This window comes from Aplidium turbinatum, chromosome 16, assembly GCF_918807975.1.
Source record: "Aplidium turbinatum chromosome 16, kaAplTurb1.1, whole genome shotgun sequence".
Taxonomy (NCBI): Eukaryota; Metazoa; Chordata; class Ascidiacea; order Aplousobranchia; family Polyclinidae; genus Aplidium; species Aplidium turbinatum.
Window position 1 is genome coordinate 16,608,186 of NC_137487.1, and position 25,559 is coordinate 16,633,744.

At 39.3% G+C, this 25,559-nt stretch overlaps 1 protein-coding gene across 1 annotated transcript in view; it reads right to left on the reverse strand.

The window, feature by feature from the left end:
- The window catches only part of LOC145785265 (uncharacterized), an 89,569-nt gene that overhangs the window by 11,053 nt on the left and 52,957 nt on the right, over positions 1–25,559 (reverse strand). Inside the window, exons 46-52 of the mRNA XM_082596945.1 lie at positions 16,369–25,383; positions 14,611–14,880; positions 8,851–9,087; positions 3,481–3,616; positions 3,072–3,226; positions 2,311–2,469; positions 1,515–1,694 (exon numbers count right to left, since the gene is read on the reverse strand). Coding sequence (XP_082453071.1) covers positions 1,515–1,694; positions 2,311–2,469; positions 3,072–3,226; positions 3,481–3,616; positions 8,851–9,087; positions 14,611–14,880; positions 16,369–25,383 — 10,152 coding nt within the window. The remainder of the gene's footprint in view (positions 1–1,514; positions 1,695–2,310; positions 2,470–3,071; positions 3,227–3,480; positions 3,617–8,850; positions 9,088–14,610; positions 14,881–16,368; positions 25,384–25,559) is intronic.

Here is a 25,559-nt window from a genome sequence, read left to right on the forward strand (position 1 = left end):
TTGATAGGCCATGATTCAGACGAAAGGACGAAGATCTTTGCAATGGATGATCAGTTAACTGTCGTGCAATGTACTGCTTTTCTTGGAGATACGTATGTGTTTTCATTGCAGGACGGGGGACAACCCAGTCAAAGATTTAATCGATTTTTTTCTCTCCAGAATTTCGTAAAGTAAGACAAAAATTGATGTTAAAAACACCATTTTGCAATGGTACGGACATTACACAGAGTGTTTTTGAAAGGCTAGCCTTCCAAACCCAAAATTCAATGTGTCTATTCACTCGGTAAGCTTACGTCATTAGAAAATGGTGCGTGCTTCACCAAGCACTTATTGTTTATCCTTAGCAACACAGGAAAATCACTACTAATAGATTTACACCTATGTCAAGAGAAGTGGAGTGTTTTTTGCAGTTCAAGTTTCTCTCCTCTGTTTATTGAAATAGTTTTCTGTATAATAAACATTAAAGCGTGCAAATGGTTTGATAAGAAAATATGTCTTTGGTTTGAAAGGCCAATAGTAGACTAGACCAAGATGAGTAATCTATGAATTAAGTTTTGAAAACTCAACACCAGGTTGGTTAAACGGCTGACATGAGTTTCAACGCTTGTTTCTATATCAATGTGATTTTTCAAATGTTTAATGACCTGGAACTCACATAAAAATAGATCTTTTGCCAAAGATTAATCTGCGTAATATAATATTACAAAGGCTAAACCTTTCAGTTTGAGCCACATCGCTTGGAATTCATCAGGATAACAGCCAAGCTAATACAATAGTTAGTTATTATTGAGACAAACAGACCGCCCGGACGATTTAAACCGGCTTCGTAATTGAGATGAGTATGCAATATACATTCACTGTGTCTACGGTGCAGAATAGACGCAGGGAATCCACTTTAGCACATTTAATTTAATTTAAGCAGCTACTTGTCGAAATATCAACTTTAAGGGTGGTAGAAGCTAAGAATGAATAAGGTGAAAAGGTCTTCTAGTTTTCCTCTTGCTAAACTTCAAATGACTCTGAATTCAATAAGAAAATGCTTTCAGCACATTTTTTTCGAGGAAAAGTACAAAAAAGAAAGAATGCTCTGCAACGCAACCCTGCACTATGCATTGCATAGCTAAAAGCAGTGGCTTCAAATTCGCATGAATTCACACAAAAAAAAAATCAAAACGATACACCAGGGAGTCACCACGCTCCATTTTAAAATTGTTGGTAACAATAGTTCATTTCTAAATCCACTTGTACATACTTTTCACATGCCCAATCGTTTAAAACTATTCGCATTGTCAAAACTATTGTGGTAAAATGTATTCGCTTCAGCATTGTGGTAAAGTAAGATCAAACACAGCTGGCAATTGTGCAGACGACGCAACAATCAAAAGTGGATTAGCTTCCAGTGACAAACTGGTTACAAATTCCTCCACGTAGAACCGAAAGTCGAAAACGAATTTTAAAACAGCGGTTACCAGAGAATAATACGCTATGCAAACACACTGATGACGGCGTCTTACCGAGTGTTGCTTTATGGGTTGTTTCTCGACATATTTTCCATTTCATTTTTTTTCTAATTTTCTCCAATTCTCCAAAACTGTTGACATGCATTGTTGACTTCCTCCCTGGCTCTGACGCGACGCTTTGCAGAGCGTCTTTGCTCACGTCATCACCAATACCAACGACTAAAAATCTTACACCTTTAAAAATAAATTGTAGTTTATTACATGAACATTGAACATACTCTAATGTACTTTATACCCGTGAAAACATGGATTAATTCCAGAGTTGTGGAGTTGTACCCTGGAAGATCTTGACCTATGTAGAATTTGCTTCTTAAAAAGTAGGTACAACTCTGCAATGTTGTTAAATGTCTTTCAACAAGGTTCAAAATTCTGAAACTAGCCACTAACTAACAAGCGCAAAGAACGTTTGCGTAAAACAGCCAGTTCGTCTGCATTTGAACATTCTCACATGAAAGCTAATGCGGGAAAACAGCTTAAATAATGAAGCTAACAAAACTGTGGCTAGTTGTACCATAGAAGGATGTCGATGTGATGCTAACAAGTTCAAGTCACTACAGTTTGTTATACCAAGATGAGGCTTTTCGAGCATGCAAACCATTTCAGTCAAGGTCTAACAGCCTCAGCTTGATTTTAGGCAGGGTCATAGGTCATATCAAGTCCGATTGCGTACAGCAGAAGAGAACGTGTTCCTATCGTACGTGCAATACGAAATTGAACATGCAGTCACTAAAAACCTTAACTATTGCAGAGTAAGGATACAAACATCATGCACCACTTGATCGCAACTTACCACTTTGCTTCAACCTGGCAGCTGCCACTCTAGTCTTTGCATCATCATAGTTTCCGCTTGTTGTTAGCAACACCACAATCTTGAGGGACCCAATTCGACTCCCGTTGAGAACGTCCGTTCTCACAACGTTAATGGCATTGGCAACATTAGCAGGACCCTCTAAGAATGCAAAATAAGAGTGAAAGTTATTGGGAAAATAATTAGGACAGTGTTTGAATGTTATGTGATTATAATAATTGAAAGTTAAAATTATTCACAAGATGCTAGTGTGTCAATTTGATTGATTTATAAAACCAACTACGCAGAAACACAGCTGGTACGCTTAAAAGACCATAAAACATCTTTAGGTATCACAACGGGAAAGTTTAGAGTGCATCTCTCAAGATCTAAAATGTATTGCTCAAAGGACACGATGAACTGTAATTCTTTGTGCTAATGTTATTTAAGCTCGATTATGTTAGGTATCAGAGCATTTATGCATGATTCAGTGACATATTCCATCATGGTCTGGGCCTGGCTACTCCGCTGCTAATCGAGGCCCTTAAAATCTTAAGTCATAGAGAGATCCCTAGTTGCCATGTTGTTACAGTGGGCCTTTGTTATCAATTATAAAAGCAATAACAAACTAACCACATCTCACGTGAAACTCAAATACTTTAAGAATAAACTCAAATACTTTAAGAATATTACCATTCGCCCGACGATGCCTGGCTCAGACGAGACAGCTGGTTATTATTAGCCTACTAAATTTGACTGCGTACCCATTTGGTCAATAGAGGCAATCTTATCCCAGACTTTGAACCTTGATGTTGACTCATCCAGCCTCAATTCAACTTTAGCTTCATCTGAGAACACAACCAGACCCACCCTCGTCTTTTCTGAACTATCGTTCCGTTGATTGGCATCCGCATTAGGTCTGTTGCAAAAAAAAAAAAACATTATAAAACTTAAAACCAGGAGCACAAGTTACAGAGAAGCAAAGCTAAACTTCTTCCACTAAAGTAAATGTTAAAACTTATTTTCTTTCATAGGAAAGTGTCAGCTGTATTGTTCCTAACAATCTTGCTTTTTGTTTAGCTTGATTTCTATCATAAGTTGAATGAATGAGCTTATTGTATCTAAAATCCTGTACATCACATTTTTAGCAAATCACTAGTAGTTCATTCTTACTTGTTTTCAACTAGATCGTATGCTTCTACCAACAGTGTTAACCAATCACGAAGCTCTATGAAGTCTTCTTCAGTCACCTGATCCGATCCATCCAATAGGAAAACAAGCTCTGTCTTCCCAGATAAGCACACTGGTTCTGCAAAACAAGAGTATTTAAAAATAAAAATGTTAGAAATATTTTACGATTTGGCACTAATCAACGACATTTTTCAAAATAACATTGCAACAATATTCACAGATATGCTATAAGTTTTATGCAGCCACACACACGTACAAATTTATGTTAGACTATTGACAAAAACTTTCTATTGCATGCGTTGCATTTGTATGTTTTGTTGCTTATTTTTGCGTATTGTGGCTACCTTTTGCCATAGCGTTATTACAGCTCTCAAACTTTCTTCTTCGCTCCGGACACGTTTAATAATAATAACATTTATATAGCGCCATATCTACAGGGCAAACTATGCTCCTGGGCGCTGTACATGACAATGGTGATAATTAATACGCTACTTTCAGTCATAATGCCTCTAAATGAAAACAAATAAAATAGGATGAAATGTAATAGTAAAAAATAAGGTTAGAAAAATGAACAACTGTTGTGGTAACGTAAAGTTATAGTTAGAACGGATATGAAATTAAACTGACTCCAGGAGTTTAGCCAATAGACCACACAATGGAATAAGTCGTACAAAAGCATCTAAAAGAATAAACAGCTTATAGAAATATTACAGAAAAATATTAAGAACTTGGACAAGATCAAAAGAACATCAGAAACTAATGAAATGAAATGATCTCCTGCTCAAAAAGCGCAGACTCTGATCAAACAGAAAAAAAACTTAGAACGCGTTTTTACTAAGGCTACAATATGTTAAAAGCATATTACTTTTTAGTAAAAATACGAATAGTATAAGTGTGATCTTGCGTTTTTTTCTCTGAGTTGCCTGCAAGCAGTTGACATAACTTTGTCCCACGTTAATCTTTGATATCTAAATTCGACATCGACAAGTACAATGTCAAGAACAACTTCATGATACATCATTTCTTTTTTACAGAAGGTTAATTTTTTGCCATTAATTGGAAACTCTAAAACAAGGGACCTAATCTGGAATCCGTAAAGCGAATTGAATTCTCTGGAAGGAAAGCTATGACAGTATAAGAATCGTGGCCCAGTGGCCCAATACAACGATTACGACCCAATACCCTATATTCCAACACCGGCCCAGAGTATCACTCTATTTCAAAATGCGACCTAAAACAAATAAAAATCTTGATAGGCGGTAGGCCTGTTATAATACCGTAGCACGTGTGGATATATGCAAAAGCTTGAGAATGTGATAAAATTACAAATGATATCACTTATTGTAAATTTTGCAACGTCGCAACTATTACATGGCTTCGCTAAACGCGGAAACAGCAAATTATTTTCAAGACGAGGTTCGCAATAATAATATTTTGAAAATACACCGTATGACCTTTTTGTTCAACAGTAAACAATTTGGTTTTTACAGCTTTTTTGTCCAACCAACATTAAGTTGACAAAATAATTTTTGGTTTAATTTTCGTCAATAAGCATTGAATTGATTTCAAAAGTAAATCAAAATTTATTCACAACGAAACATGATGTTTGTAGCTTTAATATCCCCATTAGCTGAAGAGACCTTTGAAATTCACTTAAAGGAACATAAAAGGCTTATAAAAACAATACGACTTCAATTGTGTAAAGTTTACACGCTCTCCAGGCAGCGTACCTTTAATCGGGGCCACCGTGAAATTTGGCGGAAACCAAATCGCCTGATTTCAGTCGAATTATTTTTGTTTACTCGGTCCTTCCGTTTTGCTGGTTTAGGTACAGGTTAAGGTTTCTTAAGCGGATAATAATACGAAAACAAAATTGCCTGTCAAAGGCATTTAGCGGCATTGACATTAAGGCTCTTTAAACTTGATACTCAAACGATTATAGTCGAATTTCACCAACAAAGTAGTTCTTACCGAAAGCTGAAAGTGAAATAACCTTTGAAAACATTCATATTCGAATATTTCAGGATTTTTATATTAATTTGAAATAAGTACTGCCATATGATTGCGTTTGAGCACACACTAAACCAACTTATACACAGTAATTTAAGCATAAAATCATTTTGTAAGTTATGTATTTTAAATTATATTAGTAGGCCTAATTCGTTAGTCTCGTACGAGTGCAGTTTTGAAACTATATTTTAACGACACTTAAATGCATAAGAATTTAATTGCTCATCCGTCAGTGCAACTGTAGTACTGTACCATTGTGGCAATGATTCAATATTTTAAATAAATCTCCAGCAAAAAAAAACATTTAATCGAGATAAAATTCTTGTACTTATTGCTAATTTTGCTACTGCTGTAAAGGACTTGCGTCACAAATAGTCTAGTTGTTAAAGGCATAATTTCCGGGTTTGTTGAAAATAGCAATGGGCCTATATTGCACCTTTTGCTGTCGCTGTTATGAGATTAAAATCTATATGCCTTTACATTTTTATACAGCAATATCGTTGCAAACTTTCCGTCTGGATGAACACAATTCATCCCTGAGGAATAAAGTTATTCTATTTAAGAATCCCGAAGCTAAGGAATGCAGACAATGAGACAATGATGTGTGATGCAACAGATACAGAATATGAACCTTTCGTAAAAGATGATCACGGGAGTCGTGAGGATTCTCACGCTACCTCATGTGATTTAAAAAAAAAAATGAAGTTTACATGAGTGATTATATTCAAATTCTAAAATGGCATGACATATACCTTTTGCTCGTCTCATTGTTGGTAATTTTGGTTTCAAACGGCCTAAGTAGAAAACAAATTGCAAAAAAACTCAAAAACATCTAGTTTTGTTTCAGGCATAAACGAAATGAATAGAAATGCAACTAGTTTTGTAGCAACAATATATTTTAAAACTTCGAGAATATTATAATAGTTTTGTAACTTCTTTTCTTCAGCCAAATGCTTTACCATAGACCTATAACATATTACAAGTATAGAATGGGTTTATTTTGGCCGATTGCACAAAGAAATTCCGACAAAAGTATTTGAATGCGTGAGGCACACTTCCATTTCGCACAAAGCAGAATGTTTGAACAATTAAATCGGGTGACATCATAAATTTTATGGCAATGTTAGCTCCACAGTGACTGAGGGTTCATGAAATGTGTCACATAGTCGCTTACTACAGTTACAGAAAGATTTAAGCAACCAAAATCAACTTTGATCAGCTGGTATAAGCCTACAGCCAATAGGAAATGCCTTTGCCCGAGGACGTATTCCAAAAACTTACTATAATAGCAAACGGAAACACTTAACTTTACAAACAAATGATGCGCAACAAGGCCAGGTGAAAGGTCACAATCATGACTTTATGAGTCACTTTTCTTTGAGCGTTTAGCACACAGCAATTTAAAACAAAACTCACAACCTACAAATAAATGATAGGTAATTTCCTTTCAAAATACCAGAGGCGAAAAAACAGCTCTCTAGTTCAAAATAACTTAACAACAGGCAAGTGTGTGGAACACTGTGACAGACATTCGTCACAAAATAAGTTTACTACATATTCTTTCCCGAACAAAAATTAAACATTTTGTCCACACTGAAACCTAACACATAAGAATATTTTTAACAGAGTTTTTTTGACATTTTCTGCTGTGAAACGGTATTATTTACGTATAGATTTAAGTAAAATCAAGCTTAGATGGAGAACTTCTGTCTTTTTTGGAAAAATACATTTCCTTCCTCTAATGCTGTGTGTAGGCTATTCATTGTACGCCAATAGAAAGCATCTATGAAACATGTTTTGCTCTTGAGATTTCATAATCCCATGCATCTGTGAAGAGCGGAAATATAGCAATTGTCAACGTCAAGTCACAACTACTGATCGAAGAGACGGCTTCTGTAGGGCGATGAACAGTGTGGAAATTTGACAAAATACAAAGATAAATCTTTCAAAAAGAGTGCATTACAAGATTAGAAAAAAACACAGCTAAAATGACAGAACATTATGTTTAAAATGATAGCACGGCAAATATTTCGTATTCCTGCCCTGATTTTCAATAATAAGCTAAGTTAGTCATTACACTCATCTACCTTTTCACAACGCAATAAACAGGAATAATGTTTAGTATATTTTTAATTCATGCAAACATTTCTAAGGGTAGCCTACTGATGTCTCGAGCAACGTTTGCATATGATTACTTGCTCTTAGAAAAGGCGTTTTATGTCGAATGAAGCCAGAGATTCATAGTAGTACTGTAGTAGTAGTAGTAGAAGTTAAACTGCTTTATAGTGGAAGTAATTCTATGAATTCTTGAGTGAAACTGTAATAAAGTAGTGAAATTTTAACGTTGTTGGTATTATTTGGCTTGCATCAGAAAGTGTTGCCATCGTGATTGTTCACTGAATGTTGATATCATTAAACATTGATCAGGATTGTTTTGTTTTTATCAGTTGCTGCATGTTCATTTGACAAAATAAATAGTAAAAAATATGAAGTGCTTTATAGGCCGACTTTACTGAGTTTTCTGTTTTTATTTCTGCTACCTACTGCTGGAAAATAACTATAGTTTGTAACACGAACAAATCGTTCTTTCAACTTCTGTAGAGTATTGCCGGGCTTCAAACTCAAGCAAGATAATACAAAATGTCCAAAAAGCTTTTTTTTAAATGCTTTGATAAATCAGGTTTGCAACAGGACTGATGTGACCTAATTTTGCCCAATACTCTGTGCAAAGTATATGTGCCATTCCAAGTCACAAATAAAGTACCGTAGTTGAGAGAAAAGAGTTAATTTCAAGTGTCGCGTGCTAGCTTTGGCATCTTGATATTTTATGGTACTTTGTGGTAAACATCACTTAACCTTTTAACGAATTACCAACAACTTAAAGCAATCTTCGTGAAATTGCCACATTTACAAAAAGCCTACGCCAAGACTTAAGTATTGTTGAATAATAGCCTATTTGCAACCATGTGGAAGTCCTTGTGATGTTTTTTTTACACGTGGATAGCTTTTTGTTAAGAGCTGCGGAAAAATCTGCATTTATATTTCTCAAATTGTTTTTGCGTTAATATTTCTCAAATACTATTTCACTTGTTTAAATAAACTAACGCGCTTTTTTGTTCTTTTAAACAATAAACACATCAAAGAGCTGATGCTCAAATGCCTCATTTGCTCGATCGTATAAATTGCAGGTTAAAAGTCACAAAGTGAATTGAAAGAAACTGGGGGAAGGTACAGACGTTGTGTTCAACTGACTAGCCAGACAATTGCAGTCATGTTGCTTCACACACAATTGAACATTCAAGTCAGAATACACGTCACGTGATTTTATGCATCATCGCTTACCATGCATGATCGGTTCTTCCATTTGCATTGCCCCAAAGTCCATTTGCATGATGTCATCATCCATTGCCGCCATTTCATCAGGTGCCATATCCAACATGTCATTACTGACGATCACAGTCATTATGTCATCCTGACAGCTTACCAAAGCAATTGCAATCAGGCACAGAAACTGAGTTGTCAACCTTGATACGTGATGCCGACGATACCCATTCATTCCGACAAGATGTGGATTTAATCCTTATCTGCCCCGATTACAAATGCAGTGTCTACAGCTATTTGCATAAATCCCTGCTTCGTACAGAATGTATCATTTTGCTAAACTATCTCTGGCTACTTCAACATAAAACTGCGTAAAATCAAGCTTTAGTTAAATAAAAGTCGCTATTATATTTGCGTACCAAAACAGTAGCCTTCAGCACACACAAAGCCGCTAGTAACTATTGTATTTACAAAGCACATTTCTGCAAACGAACACCAAACTTAGTACCCGAAGTACAGCACCTTGGATGTGAAATAAAAGTTGGTTTGCTTCTTCATTTGGCGAATAAGATCTTTATCGAAGACAAGCGGAGCAAAATTTTGTGTTAAATAAACGCTTAGCCACATTGCAAAAACGTCTTATCAACGTAAAAACATCAGTTATCAAATTTTGATTACAAGTTCAATGATGGAAAGTGGCAGTTGGGAACCTGCTGACACAGTTTGCACTACACTAAAGCAAACATATGCTTTTCTAAGATAGAAGAAAAGTGCCGTTTCTTAATGTGTTGGCTTTGCGTGATATCAAAAGCTTCAATGTCTCACAAGCCAACTAGCCTTGAAATTAGTCAACTCAAATTTACCACACATCATGTGCATATTTGCACACGTGAAAGTGGATAAAGCACACTTATGACATGATACGCGAGTGCAATCAAGACATTAATTGATGGTTTTGGACTGAGCAACTATTGAACCGAGTAATGAGATAAAACGACATTTGTTTTAGCATTAAAATGTCTTAGAAATTGATGATAAACTTTTTGCATATCGCGATTGACAGTAGAAGTTATTTTTTATGAACAGTTAAAACTGGAACATGTAGTTGGCGAAAGAAAGTGTTAAACAAAACCTTGCACACCAACAACCAATACACTCAGTCCTGGAGTAGCATGAGGCCATTGTGGACGCACGTCTGTTATTTTACTTACCCTAGTGAGAAGGGTTTCAGATCTCTACTTTAAGGTTAGCGGTGTGCAACAATTGCTTTGGGTTATTAATGTAAAAACGCAAGACTTTATCTCGTTTATGGTCAAGTAAAAATGGCAAGTTAGACTTGGTTACTTGACTAAATATTTCACATTATTTCATTAGTTCCTCCGCCATGGTTCCTCATTTATTTAACTAAAGAAATTCAACAGCTCGGTATCAAACGCTCACGTTTGGTTTGCCTGGAAGCACTACAATGCCGTAATCACAAAGACAAAAAATGTAAAACCTTCAATGACAACAGATCTATAAACTTTTGCGGTTTCCATTGCTCATTGTAAACAACAGAGGTTAGGACTTTTAAAGTGTTACCAATGATACAAAACCACAATGAACTGATGATTTAACTTTACTACAAAAATACTATTCGTCAATTTTCTGTATTAAATCCCATGCTACATCACTAGGCAAAGCTTGAACTGCAACATGCTAGCCTTGTCTAAACAAGAAAGAATGATGGCAAATACACTTAGGCCTTTTATTCTGATCCAGTCCGAATTTCAGCAAATGTTTGAGCTGCAAACCTGTTGTTTGACTACATATTATTTTCAATGTCAGATCTTTCATGTTTTTTAGTCACAGATGTAAAAATTGTAATGCTGTGCAGGCTACTTCTTGTTTTTCGTGCAAACTTTTTTTTCGCCACGCCAAGGCTGAACAATAGATTTGTTAGCGAAAAAAGTTTTCTTTAAGGGAAAGTGCCTTTCACCCTTGCGTTAACGTTACTAAAACTTGTAAAATAGATTAAGCAAATTTGTATGAAATACAAACATATTTTCTCTATTGCTCCATTTGAGGTAATTCATTTTAAATTTAATTAAACCATAATACCACTAATCAGCATATCACTTGTGTAGCGATTTTTCTTCCAGCTTTCTATAGTAAAAAAGACTAAAACTATGCTGAGGACTCAGTAAGCTTTATATTACTATTTACAGATATTTCTGTGACAACAAATAAAATCATAAAATAATTGAGAAAGGTCTTTTTTATTGGGCTGCTATTTTTTAAATTTCTACTAGTTTTAAAAAAGCAAGTAACATGTGGTCGGGTTTAAAGTTTATTGATAAATGGTAACATAATTTGACTTGGTGGAGAAGCTTATTTGTTTACAAAAGATGAAAAAGCATTTAAAAATGAAAATTTTACCCTAATTTTAGCGTGATATAAATATTGAGTTGAATAGGCTACTGAGCGTATTTTTTGACAAAAAAATTGCTTAAAAGTATGCAATTATTTTCTTTTTCAACCAAAAATGCTAAAAGTGTGTCTTGTGATATATAAAACCTTCTTAAACCTAACCTTTCTAACAATACAGTAATAGCATTGTTTAGTGACTTAGTCATACCCATGTTTTAACTGCCTTTTGCAAACACTTAAAAGCTTAATCAACAACTGACATCGTAAAGATATGGCAACTTTTTTAAGCCTTTTTTCTGCTACAAATACACTCTGCTTGCAAGCCGAAACCCTATGATTTACATTCCGTTTTAACAAACAGGAGCTTTTCTTTTTTTCTACAATCCATCAGTATAGATGCCTTTGCCCTTTGATATAACGTTTTCTTACTATTTTGTGGCCTTTGAAGCGCAGTGTGACTTTCGAGTCAATTCAACAAGCATTAATCAAATGTTACCTTGGCAAACACGCTACAACCTTTTGACATTTAAAATCTTTGAACTCGATTTTCGTATTTTATTGTAACTAACCTTCGTAAAGACATAAAAATGCTTCAATACTTTACCTTTCGAATTTGGCTATTTGAAAAAAAGCTCGACAAACCATCTCTTTATTCTTGTCAATGAGTCCTTGTCTAGCTAGAACTGTAAAATATAAATGCGAGAAGCCCTTTCCAGGTAGTAAGTTGTAGTTCTTGTCATTGTTTCAACCTCGCCAGACGTTAAAATGATGTGACAAGGGAAACTTTATCTAGAATTGTGGCCAGCAATCAACACTTCACTGTTATTTTACAGTGGATCTCCTGTTGAATTATTGTCTTTCATCGACACCTGTTACAAACGCCCGTAGATTCACAGTGACCTTTACTTTTGCATTGTTCGACTTTCCAAGAAAAGCAGTTTTGGGTCAGTATAACAGTTTAAATCTAAATTATGTTTTGGTATGGATATTATTTCATGTTGTGAAACATCCAATGGTTAGATAAGCCGAAAAAAAATTAATGCAAAACTCACGGCTGAGAATTAGCAACACAAAAGTGTTGAACTTCTATATTCCACGTAAAAATGCCATGTTAAACATGCCTAACGAGTAGCCCAAAAGGGAACTACTGCATCACAAGGTTGGGTTCAAACTACGGCGAAAAACCTCTAACGTTGTGAATATGTTTGTCAAATATTGCACCAATTAATTTTGCAAAAACGTTTCAGTAGTACAATAAGTGTGATATTTTAGTCAGCCTATAAACTTTCAGGTCATAACATTTGCAACTTTTTTTTAGCAATTTTAGTGCATAGATGAGTTGGTATGAAGTTGCTTTCGAATAAGTTAGCGCAGTTTTACAAATTTTGAAATTGTGGGCTAATTTAGGAAAATATATAGACGAACGCCAAGCAATACATTTGAGTACTAACTCTACTCACATCCTAAGAAAACTCCAAGATGGTAAAATAATAAAGTACTAACAGTCTAACATCCTATATTATTTAGCACAAGAGTCTCAAACTTTGGCCCGGGAGGACTTTTGGTGCGGCCCACAATGCATTTTTAAACTTTGACATAATTAACAATTACAGCACTTTTTTGCTATACATTCAGAAAGTCAAAACGGATTAGGGTTCTGAAAATGCAATCTAAAAATGCCCATCAAACTTCACAGGACCTTTTAGCGCTACTGTCGCGCCATTTTATTGCTTGCGAGAAACTCGTATTGTTACATCACAATCACATTGCCTATTCACTTATTGTAATCGTAATGGTAACCTTGGTATTTGCTGAAGTCGGTTCTTCAAGAGTTTATTTTTTCCGCGCTTTTTGAAATTTAATTGAAAGATTTTTACTCTTCAGTTCTGTCGTTTCGTTTGCGTTTAATTGCGTTCGTACAATGTTTTACCATTGCTTTGTTCTTACTACTTCTTTCTTTCGATCTTATGTTCTTGGTGCGTTCTTACTACCTTTTTTATTGCGTTTTAACTGTGGATTTTGTTTACTGATTTCTTATTGTGTATTAGGGTGGCTCGTTTTTGAACTTTTTTTTTAAATTCTCTTGGGGTAGTGGGGAAATGGTGCCAATGAGTGAGAAAACGCTTATGACGAAATTTGAGATGCGTAAAAAATTGTCTTCAGCCTCCTCATGGGGCCCAAAAATCGAAAAATGGGGTCAAAAACGCATTTTTTTTCAAATTTATTTTTAGTTTGGGTAGATACAATATTGTGTAGATATATCTAAGTAGCCTAAGAAAAAAAATTGAAGTCATTTGAACTATTCTTTCAGCTTCCTCACAGCTTATGAAAATTTCCATTTTGCTGAAAATTTCGCATTTTTGTGGGTGGTTACAAGATACATAATTGCGTTAGACATTTTGCCAGCTATGAAACGTCATTGTATTCCTCTTTATAGACCTGCCCTGAGCTGTTGCGTCATTTTTTAATGAAATTGGGTTAATTTGGTAGGAAAAAGTGACGTCTTATATTTCAATTTACGTCACTGACGAAGTTATGTAACCACAAACAAAAATGCGAAATTTTCAGCAAAATGAAAATTTTCAGAAGCTGTGAGGAAGCTGAAGGAATAGTTCAAATGACTTCAATTTTTCAAGTGGTATCCATCTTGATTCTTGACTCTGAGCGTTGCGCGAAAAGAAAAAAAAAAAAAGAAAAAAAAAAAAAAAAAAACTTCAATTTTTTTTTATAGGTTATTTAGATATATCTAAACAATATTGTATCTACCCAATCTAAAAATATTTTTGAAAAAAATTGCGTTTTTAACCCCATTTTTCGATTTTTGGGCCCCATGAGGAGGCTGAAGACAATTTTTTACGAATCTCAAATTTTGTCATGAGCGTTTTCTCACTCATTGGCACCATTTCCTCACTACCCCGAGAGAATTAAAAAAAAAAGTTCAAAAACGAGCCACCCTATTGTGTATTCGGGTTAATTTACGAGTGTTCATTTGGCCTTCAGAGGAACGAGTTTAAGAACCTTGCTTTAAAACATGTTTTCATTTCAAATCTATACAAAACTTCAACACACTGAGGTCACACTCAATCTGAAACACCGATTGTACAAAAACACTGGAAAGATCCATTAGGCACAAAAAGGAAGCTGAGAAGTTTCATTCACAGAGCAGTTTCCCAGCAAAATGAATCAACAAAGTACACCATCAAGATGAGGATTGATTAATGGCCTGTATGATTAAATTGGGTTGATAATGGTGACAATATCATATCATCTTATCTTGATACAATCACGTGATTTTTCAATTGAATTTGCTGTGTGCTGAACATTTGCAGCCATGAAAATAAATTAAAATACTTTAAAAAATAACAAACGTACCCAGACGTTGGCCTGAAACTGTTGTTGGAGATATTTCACTTGAGTTTCCTTTAAGATCATCATGATCATTATTAACGTCATCATCAACATTAGGACCTATTGGGTCTTGATCGTCAAAGCTCAGTTCTGGTTGAAATGGGTAATCTGCATCAGGAAGTTCACTAAACGGCTCATCGGCATCGAGATCAGAGACAAATGGCTCATCGGCATCGAGATCAGAGACAAATGGCTCATCGGCTTCAGGTGTAGAAATGGTGGATGACTGTCCTCCTGAACAAACAAAAACAATCTGCTTAAATACTTCTTTTTTGAACTTAACTTTTATCAAATACTGGACCCGTTGTGTTGTGTGGACAGTGGCGTATGCAGGGGGGGCATTGTCCACCTCCCCTTCAACAATATTAAATTTTTTTAGCGTTGTTGTGAATGTGTAGTGCAAACATGTTATTGTTCAAGAGTGGTCTTGGGTAGCAGGGCCGTATTAACCGTCCCTGGTACCCTCGGGGGAAGGTAGTCACGGCTGTTTAGGGGCCCACTCATTTCAGTTTGTTTAATGTTTTTTTTTTGTCTATTTGAAACAAGAAAAATGTATTAAATAATGCTACAGAAGCTCGATATTCAATAGCTTAAATTACGCAAGGACCTATTTACCGCTTCCAAAACCCCGGTTAGTGGGCCCAGTTTCTGTTTAGAGGCCCAATCATATCAATATTTAGTTGGTGCAGTGTTTTTCGTTGATTTTAAATATAAAATCTGACAGTATTGCTACAAAAATTCCAATTTCATAGCTTAGGATGCATCCATCGATTTTGCATTGCTGGTCACCATTTGGAATGACTATTTTAAATCTGTTATTTTGTTGGAGTTTAGAGGAGAAATAGTACAGTGACATACGCAAAGACGGTGAGAGCTTATATTATAAAGACGGTATTTAAAGACGGTGAGAGTTTATATTTCACGAACAGATAGCCTCGGTTACCTTAAACTTTGGTCAGACTATACTGTAAAGTAGCATTAGCCTACTCTTGATAAAAAAAAAGTTAAATTATATCAAACGCCCCCCTCTCCCAGTAAGAATTCCTGCGTGCGCCACTGAACGTACCCTCAATACGCGTGGTTCACTGGGTTGAATAAGTTAACTACGTCGTCTACGTAAAATATTATATGCGACGTCAAGTCAAGAGTGTTGTATCACATTTTTTGTTTTCAGTACAAAATCTTTCTGAATGAGTAAACTAATTGTTGCAAACTGAAAAAATATTGTCAATGCAAGCTATGGCACACAAATCTTGCAATATATGACTTACTCTTTATTATCACAAAATGGGCGTTTTTTAATTCGTTTTAGGTTCGATTCGAACAACTTTTCGAAAGCCCCCCCTTGAGAAAATCCTGCGTACGCTACTGTTGTAGACATGTCGTATGTGAGCAGGATAGGCAGTTTTCAACGCTTAGATTAAACAACATTTTTTATGTTACGCTGTGTTTTTCTAGTATTTTCTCATGCAATGCTTTCTTTTAAAGGCTTGAAAAGTACTATATAGGCTATGTATAGTCGAAAATGTTGGTTTAATTTCAATTTTGTGTTATAATGTTAAATGTCGTATTGTTGCTGAGATATGTCTAATTATAAACAAACAATTAAACTAAATCAATCTACATGTTTACACTCATCGAATTGTTATTCCCACATGCAACACACTTTAAAGTGGCCACAGTCAGGAAATATTATAAACACCAGTGCATCAAGAACTTTACCTGTTGTAAATCTTTCCAGGACACCAGGATTACTTTCTACTCCAGGAAAAACTGTCGATGAAACAGATGGATATTTCTTGTTACCAGACGAGTCTTTGCTTTCATCATGTGGAACGACCTCGGGATTAGATAAATGTTTATCTCGGCGGATAGGGTCTCTGGCAGTGGCATTTGGATTTCTATCCCGAACGTCCGTGTCTTTGTCTCGACCAGTTGAATCCTTGTTTCTATCATTGGGTTCTCTGTCCCGACCATTAGGATTTTTGTCTCGATCATTGGGTTTTCTTTCTCGATCATTGGGATCTCTGTCTCGATCATTGGGATCTCTGTTACGATCATTGGATTCTTTGTCCCGATCATTGGGTTCTCTGTCTCGATCATTGGGTTCTTTGTCTCGATCATTGGGTTCTCTGTTTCGATCATTGGGTTGTCTGTCTCGATCATTGGGATCTCTGTCTCGATCATTGGGTTGTCTGTCTCGATCAATAGGGTCTCTGTCTCGATCATTGGGTTCTCTGTCTCGATCATTGGGTTCTCTGTCTCGATCATTGGGATTTTTTTCGCCATCATTGGGGTTTCTGTTGCGATCATTGGGTTGTTTGTCTCTATCATTGGGTTCTCTGTCGCGATCATTGGGTTGTCTGTCTCGATCATTGGGTTCTCTGTCTCGATCATTGGGTTCTCTGTCTCGATCATTGGGTTCTCTGTCTCGATCCTTGGGTTCTCTGTTTCGACCATTGGGATCTCTGTTGCGATCATTGGATTCTTTGTCCCGATCATTGGGTTCTCTATCTCGATCATTGGGTTCTTTGTCTCGATCATTGGGTTCTCTGTTTCGATCATTGGGTTGTCTGTCTCGATCATTGGGTTCTCTGTCTCGATCATTGGGTTGTCTGTCTCGATCAATGGGGTCTCTGTCTCGATCATTGGGTTCTCTGTCTCGATCATTGGGTTCTCTGTCTCGATCATTGGGATCTTTTTCACCATCATTGGGGTTTCTGTTGCGATCATTGGGTTGTCTGTCTCGATCATTGGGTTCTCTGTCGCGATCATTGGGTTGTCTGTCTCGATCATTGGGTTCTTTGCCTCGATCATTGGGTTGTCTGTCTCGATCATTGGGTTCTCTGTCGCGATCATTGGGTTGTCTGTCTCGATCATTGGGTTCTCTGTCTCGATCATTGGGTTCTCTGTCTCGATCATTGGGTTCTCTGTCTCGATCCTTGGGTTCTCTGTCTCGACCATTGAGATCTCTGTTGCGATCATTGGATTCTTTGTCTCGATCATGGGGTTCTCTGTCCCGATCATTGGGTTCTTTGTCTCGATCATTGGGTTGTCTGTCTCGATCATTGGGTTGTCTGTCTCGATCAATGGGGTCTCTGTCTCGATCATTGGGTTCTCTGTCTCGATCATTGGGTTCTCTGTCTCGATCATTGGGATCTTTTTCGCCATCATTGGGGTTTCTGTTGCGATCATTGGGTTGTCTGTCTCGATCATTGGGTTCTCTGTCGCGATCATTGGGTTGTCTGTCTCGATCATTGGGTTCTCCGTCTCGATCATTGGGTTCTCTGTCTCGATCATTGGGTTCTCTGTCTCGATTCTTGGGTTCTCTGTCTCGACCATTGGGATCTCTGTCTCGATCATTAGGTTGTCTGTCTCGATCATTGGGTTGTCTGTCTCGATCATTGGGTTCTCCGTCTCGATCATTGGGTTCTCTGTCGCGATCATTGGGTTCTCTGTCGCGATCATTGGGTTTTCTGTCTCGACCATTGGGATCTCTGTCTCGATCATTAGGTTGTCTGTCTCGATCATTGGGTTGTCTGTCTCGATCATTGGGTTGTCTGTCGCGATCATTGGGTTGTCTGTCTCTATCATTGGCTTCTCTGTTTCGATCATTTGGTTCTCTTTCTCGATCATTGGGATCTTTGTCGCGATCATTGGGTTCTCTGTCTCGATCCTTGGGTTCTCTGTCTCGATCATTGGGTTCTCTGTCTCGATCATTGGGTTCTGTGTCGCGATCATTGGGTTGTCTGTCTCGATCATTGGGTTCTCTGTCGCGATCATTGGGTTCTCTGTCGCGATCATTGGGTTGTCTGTCTCGATCATTGGGTTCTCTGTCTTGATCATTGGGTTCTCTCTCTCGATCATTGGGATCTTTGTCGCCATCATTGGGGTTTCTGTTGCGATCATTAGGTTGTCTGTCTCGATCATTGGGTTGTCTGTCTCGATCATTGGGTTGTCTGTCGCGATCATTGGGTTGTCTGTCTCTATCATTGGCTTCTCTGTTTCGATCATTTGGTTCTCTTTCTCGATCATTGGGATCTTTGTCGCGATCATTGGGTTCTCTGTCTCGATCCTTGGGTTCTCTGTCTCGATCATTGGGTTCTCTGTCTCGATCATTGGGTTCTTTGTCTCGATCACTGGGTTCTCTGTCGCGATCATTGGGTTGTCTGTCTCGATCATTGGGTTCTCTGTCGCGATCATTGGGTTCTCTGTCGCGTACATTGGGTTCTCTGTCTCGATCATTGGGTTCTCTGTCTTGATCATTGGGTTCTCTCTCTCGATCATTGGGATCTTTGTCGCCATCATTGGGGTTTCTGTTGCGATCATTAGGTTGTCTGTCTCGATCATTGGGTTCTCTGTCTCGATCATTGGGTTGTCTGTCTCGATCATTGGGTTGTCTGTCTCGATCATTGGGTTCTCTGTCGCGATCATTGGGTTCTCTGTCTCGATCCTTGGGTTCTCTGTCTCGACCATTGGGATCTCTGTCTCGATCATTGGTTTGTCTGTCTCGATCATTGGGTTCTCTGTCGCGATCATTGGGTTCTCTGTCTCGATCATTCGGTTTTCTGTCTCGACCATTGGGATCTCTGTCGCGATCATTGGGTTGTCTGTCTCGATCATTGGGTTGTCTGTCTCGATCATTGGGTTGTCTGTCTCGATCATTGGCTTCTCTGTTTCGATCATATGGTTCTCTTTCTCGATCATTGGGATCTTTGTCGCGATCATTGGGTTCTCTGTCTCGATCATTGGGTTCTCTGTCTCGATCATTGGGTTCTCTGTCTCGATCATTGGGTTCTTTGTCTCGATCACTGGGTTCTCTGTCGCGATCATTGGGTTGTCTGTCTCGATCATTGGGTTCTCTGTCGCGATCATTGGGTTCTCTGTCGCGTACATTGGGTTCTCTGTCTCGATCATTGGGTTCTCTGTCTTGATCATTGGGTTCTCTCTCTCGATCATTGGGATCTTTGTCGCCATCATTGGGGTTTCTGTTGCGATCATTAGGTTGTCTGTCTCGATCATTGGGTTCTCTGTCTCGATCATTGGGTTGTCTGTCTCGATCATTGGGTTGTCTGTCTCGATCATTGGGTTCTCTGTCGCGATCATTGGGTTCTCTGTCTCGATCCTTGGGTTCTCTGTCTCGACCATTGGGATCTCTGTCTCGATCATTGGTTTGTCTGTCTCGATCATTGGGTTCTCTGTCGCGATCATTGGGTTCTCTGTCTCGATCATTCGGTTTTCTGTCTCGACCATTGGGATCTCTGTCTCGATCATTGGGTTGTCTGTCTCGATCATTGGGTTGTCTGTCTCGATCATTGGGTTGTCTGTCTCGATCATTGGCTTCTCTGTTTCGATCATATGGTTCTCTTTCTCGATCATTGGGATCTTTGTCGCGATCATTGGGTTCTCTGTCTCGATCATTGGGTTCTCTGTCTCGATCATTGGGTTCTCTGTCTCGATCATTGGGTTCTCTGTCTCGATCATTCGGTTCTCTGTCTGGATCCTTGGGATCTCTGTCTCGATCATTGGGATCTCTGTCTCGATCATTGGGTTCTCTGTTGCGATCATTGGGTTCTCTGTCGCGATCATTGGGTTCTCTGTCTCGATCATTGGGTTCTCTGTCTCGATCATTGGGTTGTCTGTCTCGATCATTGGGTTGTCTTTCTCGATCATTGGGTTCTCTGTCGCCGCGATCATTGGGTTGTCTGTCTCGATCATTGGCTTCTCTGTCTCGATCATTTGGTTCTCTTTCTCGATCATTGGGATCTTTATCGCGATCATTGGGTTCTCTGTCTCGATCATTGGGTACTCTGTCGCGATCATTGGGTTGTCTGTCTCGATCATTGGGTTCTCTGTCGCGATCATTGAGTACTCTGTCGCGATCATTGGGTTCTCTGTCTCTATCATTGGGTTCTCTGTCTTGATCATGGGGTTCTCTGTCTCGATCATTGGGATCTTTGTCGCCATCATTGGGGTTTCTGTTGCGATCATTGGGTTGTCTGTCTCGATCATTGGGTTCTCTGTCGCGATCATTGGGTTGTCTGTCTCGATCATTGGGTTCTCCGTCTCGATCATTGGGTTCTCTGTCTCGATCATTGGGTTCTCTGTCTCGATTCTTGGGTTCTCTGTCTCGACCATTGGGATCTCTGTCTCGATCATTAGGTTGTCTGTCTCGATCATTGGGTTGTCTGTCTCGATCATTGGGTTCTCCGTCTCGATCATTGGGTTCTCTGTCGCGATCATTGGGTTCTCTGTCGCGATCATTGGGTTTTCTGTCTCGACCATTGGGATCTCTGTCTCGATCATTAGGTTGTCTGTCTCGATCATTGGGTTGTCTGTCTCGATCATTGGGTTGTCTGTCGCGATCATTGGGTTGTCTGTCTCGATCATTGGCTTCTCTGTTTCGATCATTGGCTTCTCTGTTACGATCATTTGGTTCTCTTTCTCGATCATTGGGATCTTTGTCGCGATCATTGGGTTCTCTGTCTCGATCCTTGGGTTCTCTGTCTCGATCATTGGGTTCTCTGTCTGGATCATTGGGTTGTCTTTCTCGATCATTGGGTTCTCTGTCGCGATCATTGGGTTCTCTGTCGCGATCAATGGGTTGTCTGTCTCGACCATTGGGATCTCTGTCTCGATCATTTGGTTCTCTGTCTCGATCATTGGGTTCTCTGTCTCGATCATTCGGTTCTCTGTCTCGATCATTCGGTTCTCTGTCTCGATCATTGGGTTCTCTGTCTCGATCATTGGGTTCTCTGTCGCGATCATTGGGTTCTCTGTCTCGATCGTTGGGTTCTCTGTCTCGATCATTGGGTTGTCTGTCTCGATCATTGGGTTGTCTTTCTCGATCATTGGGTTCTCTGTCGCGATCATTGGGGTCTCTGTCGCGATCATTGGGTTCTCTGTTGCGATCATTGGGTTCTCTGTTGCGATCATTGGGTTCTCTGTCTCGATCATTGGGGTCCCTTTCTCGATCATTGGGTTCTCTGTCTCGATCATTGGGTTCTCTGTCTCGATCATTGGGTTCTCTGTCTCGATCACTGGGATCTCTGTCTCCATCCTTGGGATCTCTGTCGCGATCATTGGGGTGTCTGTCTCGATCATTGGGTTGTCTGTCTCGATCATTGGGTTGTCTGTCTCGATCATTGGGTTCTCTGTCGCGATCGTTGGGTTGTCTGTCTCGATCGTTGGGTTCTCTGTCTCGATCCTTGGGATCTCTGTCGCGATCATTGGGATCTCTGTCTCGATCATTGGGATCTCTGTCTCGAACATTGGGTTTTCTGTCTCGATCATTGGGATCTCTGTCTCGATCATTGGGATCTCTGTCGCGATCATTGGGTTGTCTGTCTCGATCATTGGGTTCTCTGTCTCGATCCTTGGGATCTCTGTCTCGATCTTTGGGATCTCTGTCTCGATCATTGGGTTTTCTGTCTCGATCATTGGGTTGTCTGTCTCGATCAGTGGGATCTCTGTCTCGATCATTCGGTTCTCTGTCGCGATCATTAGGATTTTTGTCATGATTATTGGGTTGTCTGTCTCGATCATTGGGTTCTCTGTCTCGATCATTGGGTTCTCTGTCGCGATCATTGGGTTCTCTGTCTCGATCATTGGGTTCTCTGTCTCGATCATTGGGTTGTCTGTCTCGATCATTGGGTTCTCTGTTGCGACCATTGGGTTCTCTGTCTCGATCATTGGGATTTCTGTCTCGATCATTGGGTTGTCTTTCTCGATCATTGGGTTCTCTGTCTCGATCCTTGGGATCTCTGTCTCGATCCTTGGGATTTTTGTTGCGATCATTGGGTTCTCTGTCACGAACATTGGGTTCTCTGTCGCGATCATTGGGTTCTCTGTCTCGATCATTGGGTTCTCTGTCGCGATCATTGGGTTGTTTGTCTCGATCATTTGGTTCTCTGTCTCGATTATTGGGTTCTCTTTCTCCATCATTGAGTTCACTTTCTCGATCATTGGGTTCTTTGTCTCGATCATTGGGTTCTCTGTCTCGATCATTGGGTTGTCTGTCTCGATCATTGGGATCTTTGTCGCGATAATTGGGATCTCTGTCTCGATCATTGGGGTCTCTGTCGCGATCATTGGGGTTTCTGTTGCGATCATTGGGTTCTCTGTCTCGATCATTGGAGTCTCTTTCTCGATCATTGGGTTCTCTGTCTCGATCATTGGGTTCTCTGTCTCGATCATTGGGTTCTCTGTCGCGATCATTGGGATCTTTTTCGCCATCATTGGGTTGTCTGTCTCGATCATTGGGTTCTCTGTCTCGATCAGTGGGTTCTCTTTCTCGATCATTGGGATCATTGTCGCGACCATTGGGTTCTCTGTCTCGATTATTGGGTTCTCTTTCTCGACTATTGGGTTCTCTGTCTCGATTATTGGGTTCTCTGTCTCGATTATTGGGTTCTTTGTCTCGATCATTGGGTTGTCTGTCGCGATCATTGGGTGCTTTGTCTGGATCATTGGGTTCTTTGTCTCGATCATTGGGTTCTCTGTCGCGATCATTAAGTTCTCTGTCTCGATCATTGGGTTCTCTTTCTCGATCATTGTGTTCTCTGTCTCGATCGTTGGGGTCTCTGTCTCGATCATTGGGTTCTTTTTGTCGATCAGTGGGATTTCTGTCTGGATCAGTGGGTTCTCTTTCTCGATCATTGGGATCATTGTCGCGAGCATTGGGTTCTCTGTCTCGATTATTGGGTTCTCCTTCTCGATCATTGGGTTCTTTGTCTCGATCATTGGGTTCTCTGTCGCGGTCATTAGGTGCTTTGTCTGGATCATTGGGTTCTCTTTCTCGATCATTGGGTTCTCTGTCGCGATCATTAAGTTCTCTGTCTTGATCATTGGGTTCTCTTTCTCGATCATTGTGTTCTCTGTCTCGATCGTTGGGGTCTCTGTCGCGATCATTGGGTTCTCTGTCTCGATCATTGGGTTGTCTGTCTGGATCATTGGGTTCTGTTTCTCGATCGTTGGGTTCTATGTCTCGATCATTGGGGTTTCTGTTGCGATCATTGGGCTCTCTGTCTCGATCATTGGGTTCTCTGTCCCGATCATTGGGTTCTCTGTCTCGATCATTGGGTTCTCTTTTTCGATCATTGGGTTCTCTGTTTCGATCATTGGGTTCTCTGTCGCGATCGTTGGGTTCTCTGTCTCGATCGTTGGGTTCTCTGTCTCGATCATTGGGATCTCTGTCTTGATCATTGGATTCTTTGTCACGATCGTTGGGTTGTCTGTCTCGATCATTGGGTTCTCTGTTTCGATCATTGGGTTCTCTTTCTCGATCATTGGGATCTCTGTCTCGATCATTAGGATTTCTGTCTCGATCATTGGGTTCTCTGTCTCGATCATTGGGTTCTCTGTCTCGATCATTGGGTTCTCTGTCTCGATCATTGGGTTTTCTGTCTCGGTCATTGGCTTCTCTGTCTCGATCATTGGGTTCTCTGTCGCGATCGTTGGGTTCTTTGTCTCGATTGTTGGGTTCTCTGTCTCGATCATTGGGATCTCTGTCTCGATCATTGGGTTTTCTGTCTCGGTCATTGGGTTCTCTGTCTCGATCATTGGGTTCTCTGTCGCGATCGTTGGGTTCTCTGTCTCGATGTTTGGGTTCTCTGTCTCGATCATTGGGATTTCTGTCTCGATCATTGGGTTCTCTTTCTCGATCAGTGGGATCTCTGTCTCGATCATTAGGGTTTCTGTCTCGATCATTGGGTTTTCTGTCTCGGTCAGTGGGTTCTCTGTCTCGATCATTGGGTTCTCTGTCGCGATCGTTGGGTTCTCTGTCTCGATCGTTGGGTTGTCTGTTTCGATCATTGGGATCTCTGTCTTGATCATTGGATTCTTTGTCCCGATCATTGGGTTGTCTGTCTCGATCGTTGGGTTCTCTGTCTCGATCGTTGGGTTCTCTTTCTCGATCAGTGGGATCTCTGTCTCGATCATTAGGATTTCTGTCTCGATCATTGGGTTTTCTGTCTCGGTCATTGGGATCTCTGTCTCGATCATTGGGTTCTCTGTCCCGATCGTTGGGTTCTTTGTCTCGATCGTTGTGTTCTCTGTCTCGATCATTGGGATCTCTGTCTCGATCATTGGATTCTTTGTCCCGATCATTGGGTTGCCTGTCTCGATCATTGGGTTCTCTGTCTCGATCATTGGGTTCTCTGTCTCGATCATTCGGGTCTCTGTCGCGATCATTGGGTTCTCTTTCTCGATCATTGGGATCTTTGTCTCGATCATCGGGGTCTCTGTTGTGGTCCTTGTGATGTCTGTTGAGATCATTGGGATCTCTGTTGCGATCATTGGAATGTTGGTCTCGATCATTGGGGTCTCTGTTGCGGTCATTGGGATGTCTGTTGCCAATATTATTTTCTGTTATGTCTATGAATGGTTCATCTGCATCTGGTGTGCCAATAATTGGCTCATCAAAATCTGGTTCATTGTTGTCTGTTCTGTCTATGAATGCTTCATCTGCATCTGGTGTGCTAATAAATGTTTCATCTGCATCTGGTTTGCTAGCGACCGTTTTGCCATCATATGGTTCACCGACATCTGTTGTTTGATTAGTTTCTAGATCATCTATGAAAGGAAATTCATCTAAAATGTTTTCTTTAATGGTTCCATCTTTGTCCGATTTTCCAACTGATCCTGATGCATGTTCTAAAATTTGTTGAACTTTTGGTTCTTCCTCCGTATGTGATGTTGTTTTCACTACAATTCGAATTGGTTTACTTTTTTTCTTTCCTGGAAAAAATAGAGATTTTTTCGTTTAATCGTCTAAAATTTTTTTTTAGCCTATGATGTTACCTTTACTACTTTTTTTTGTTTACTTTTGAAAAGGTTTGATCAGTTTCCTACATAACCTAATCAATGGTTTGCTTTGTTACAAATGCTAAAACCTTAGCTTGATCTGGAATGCT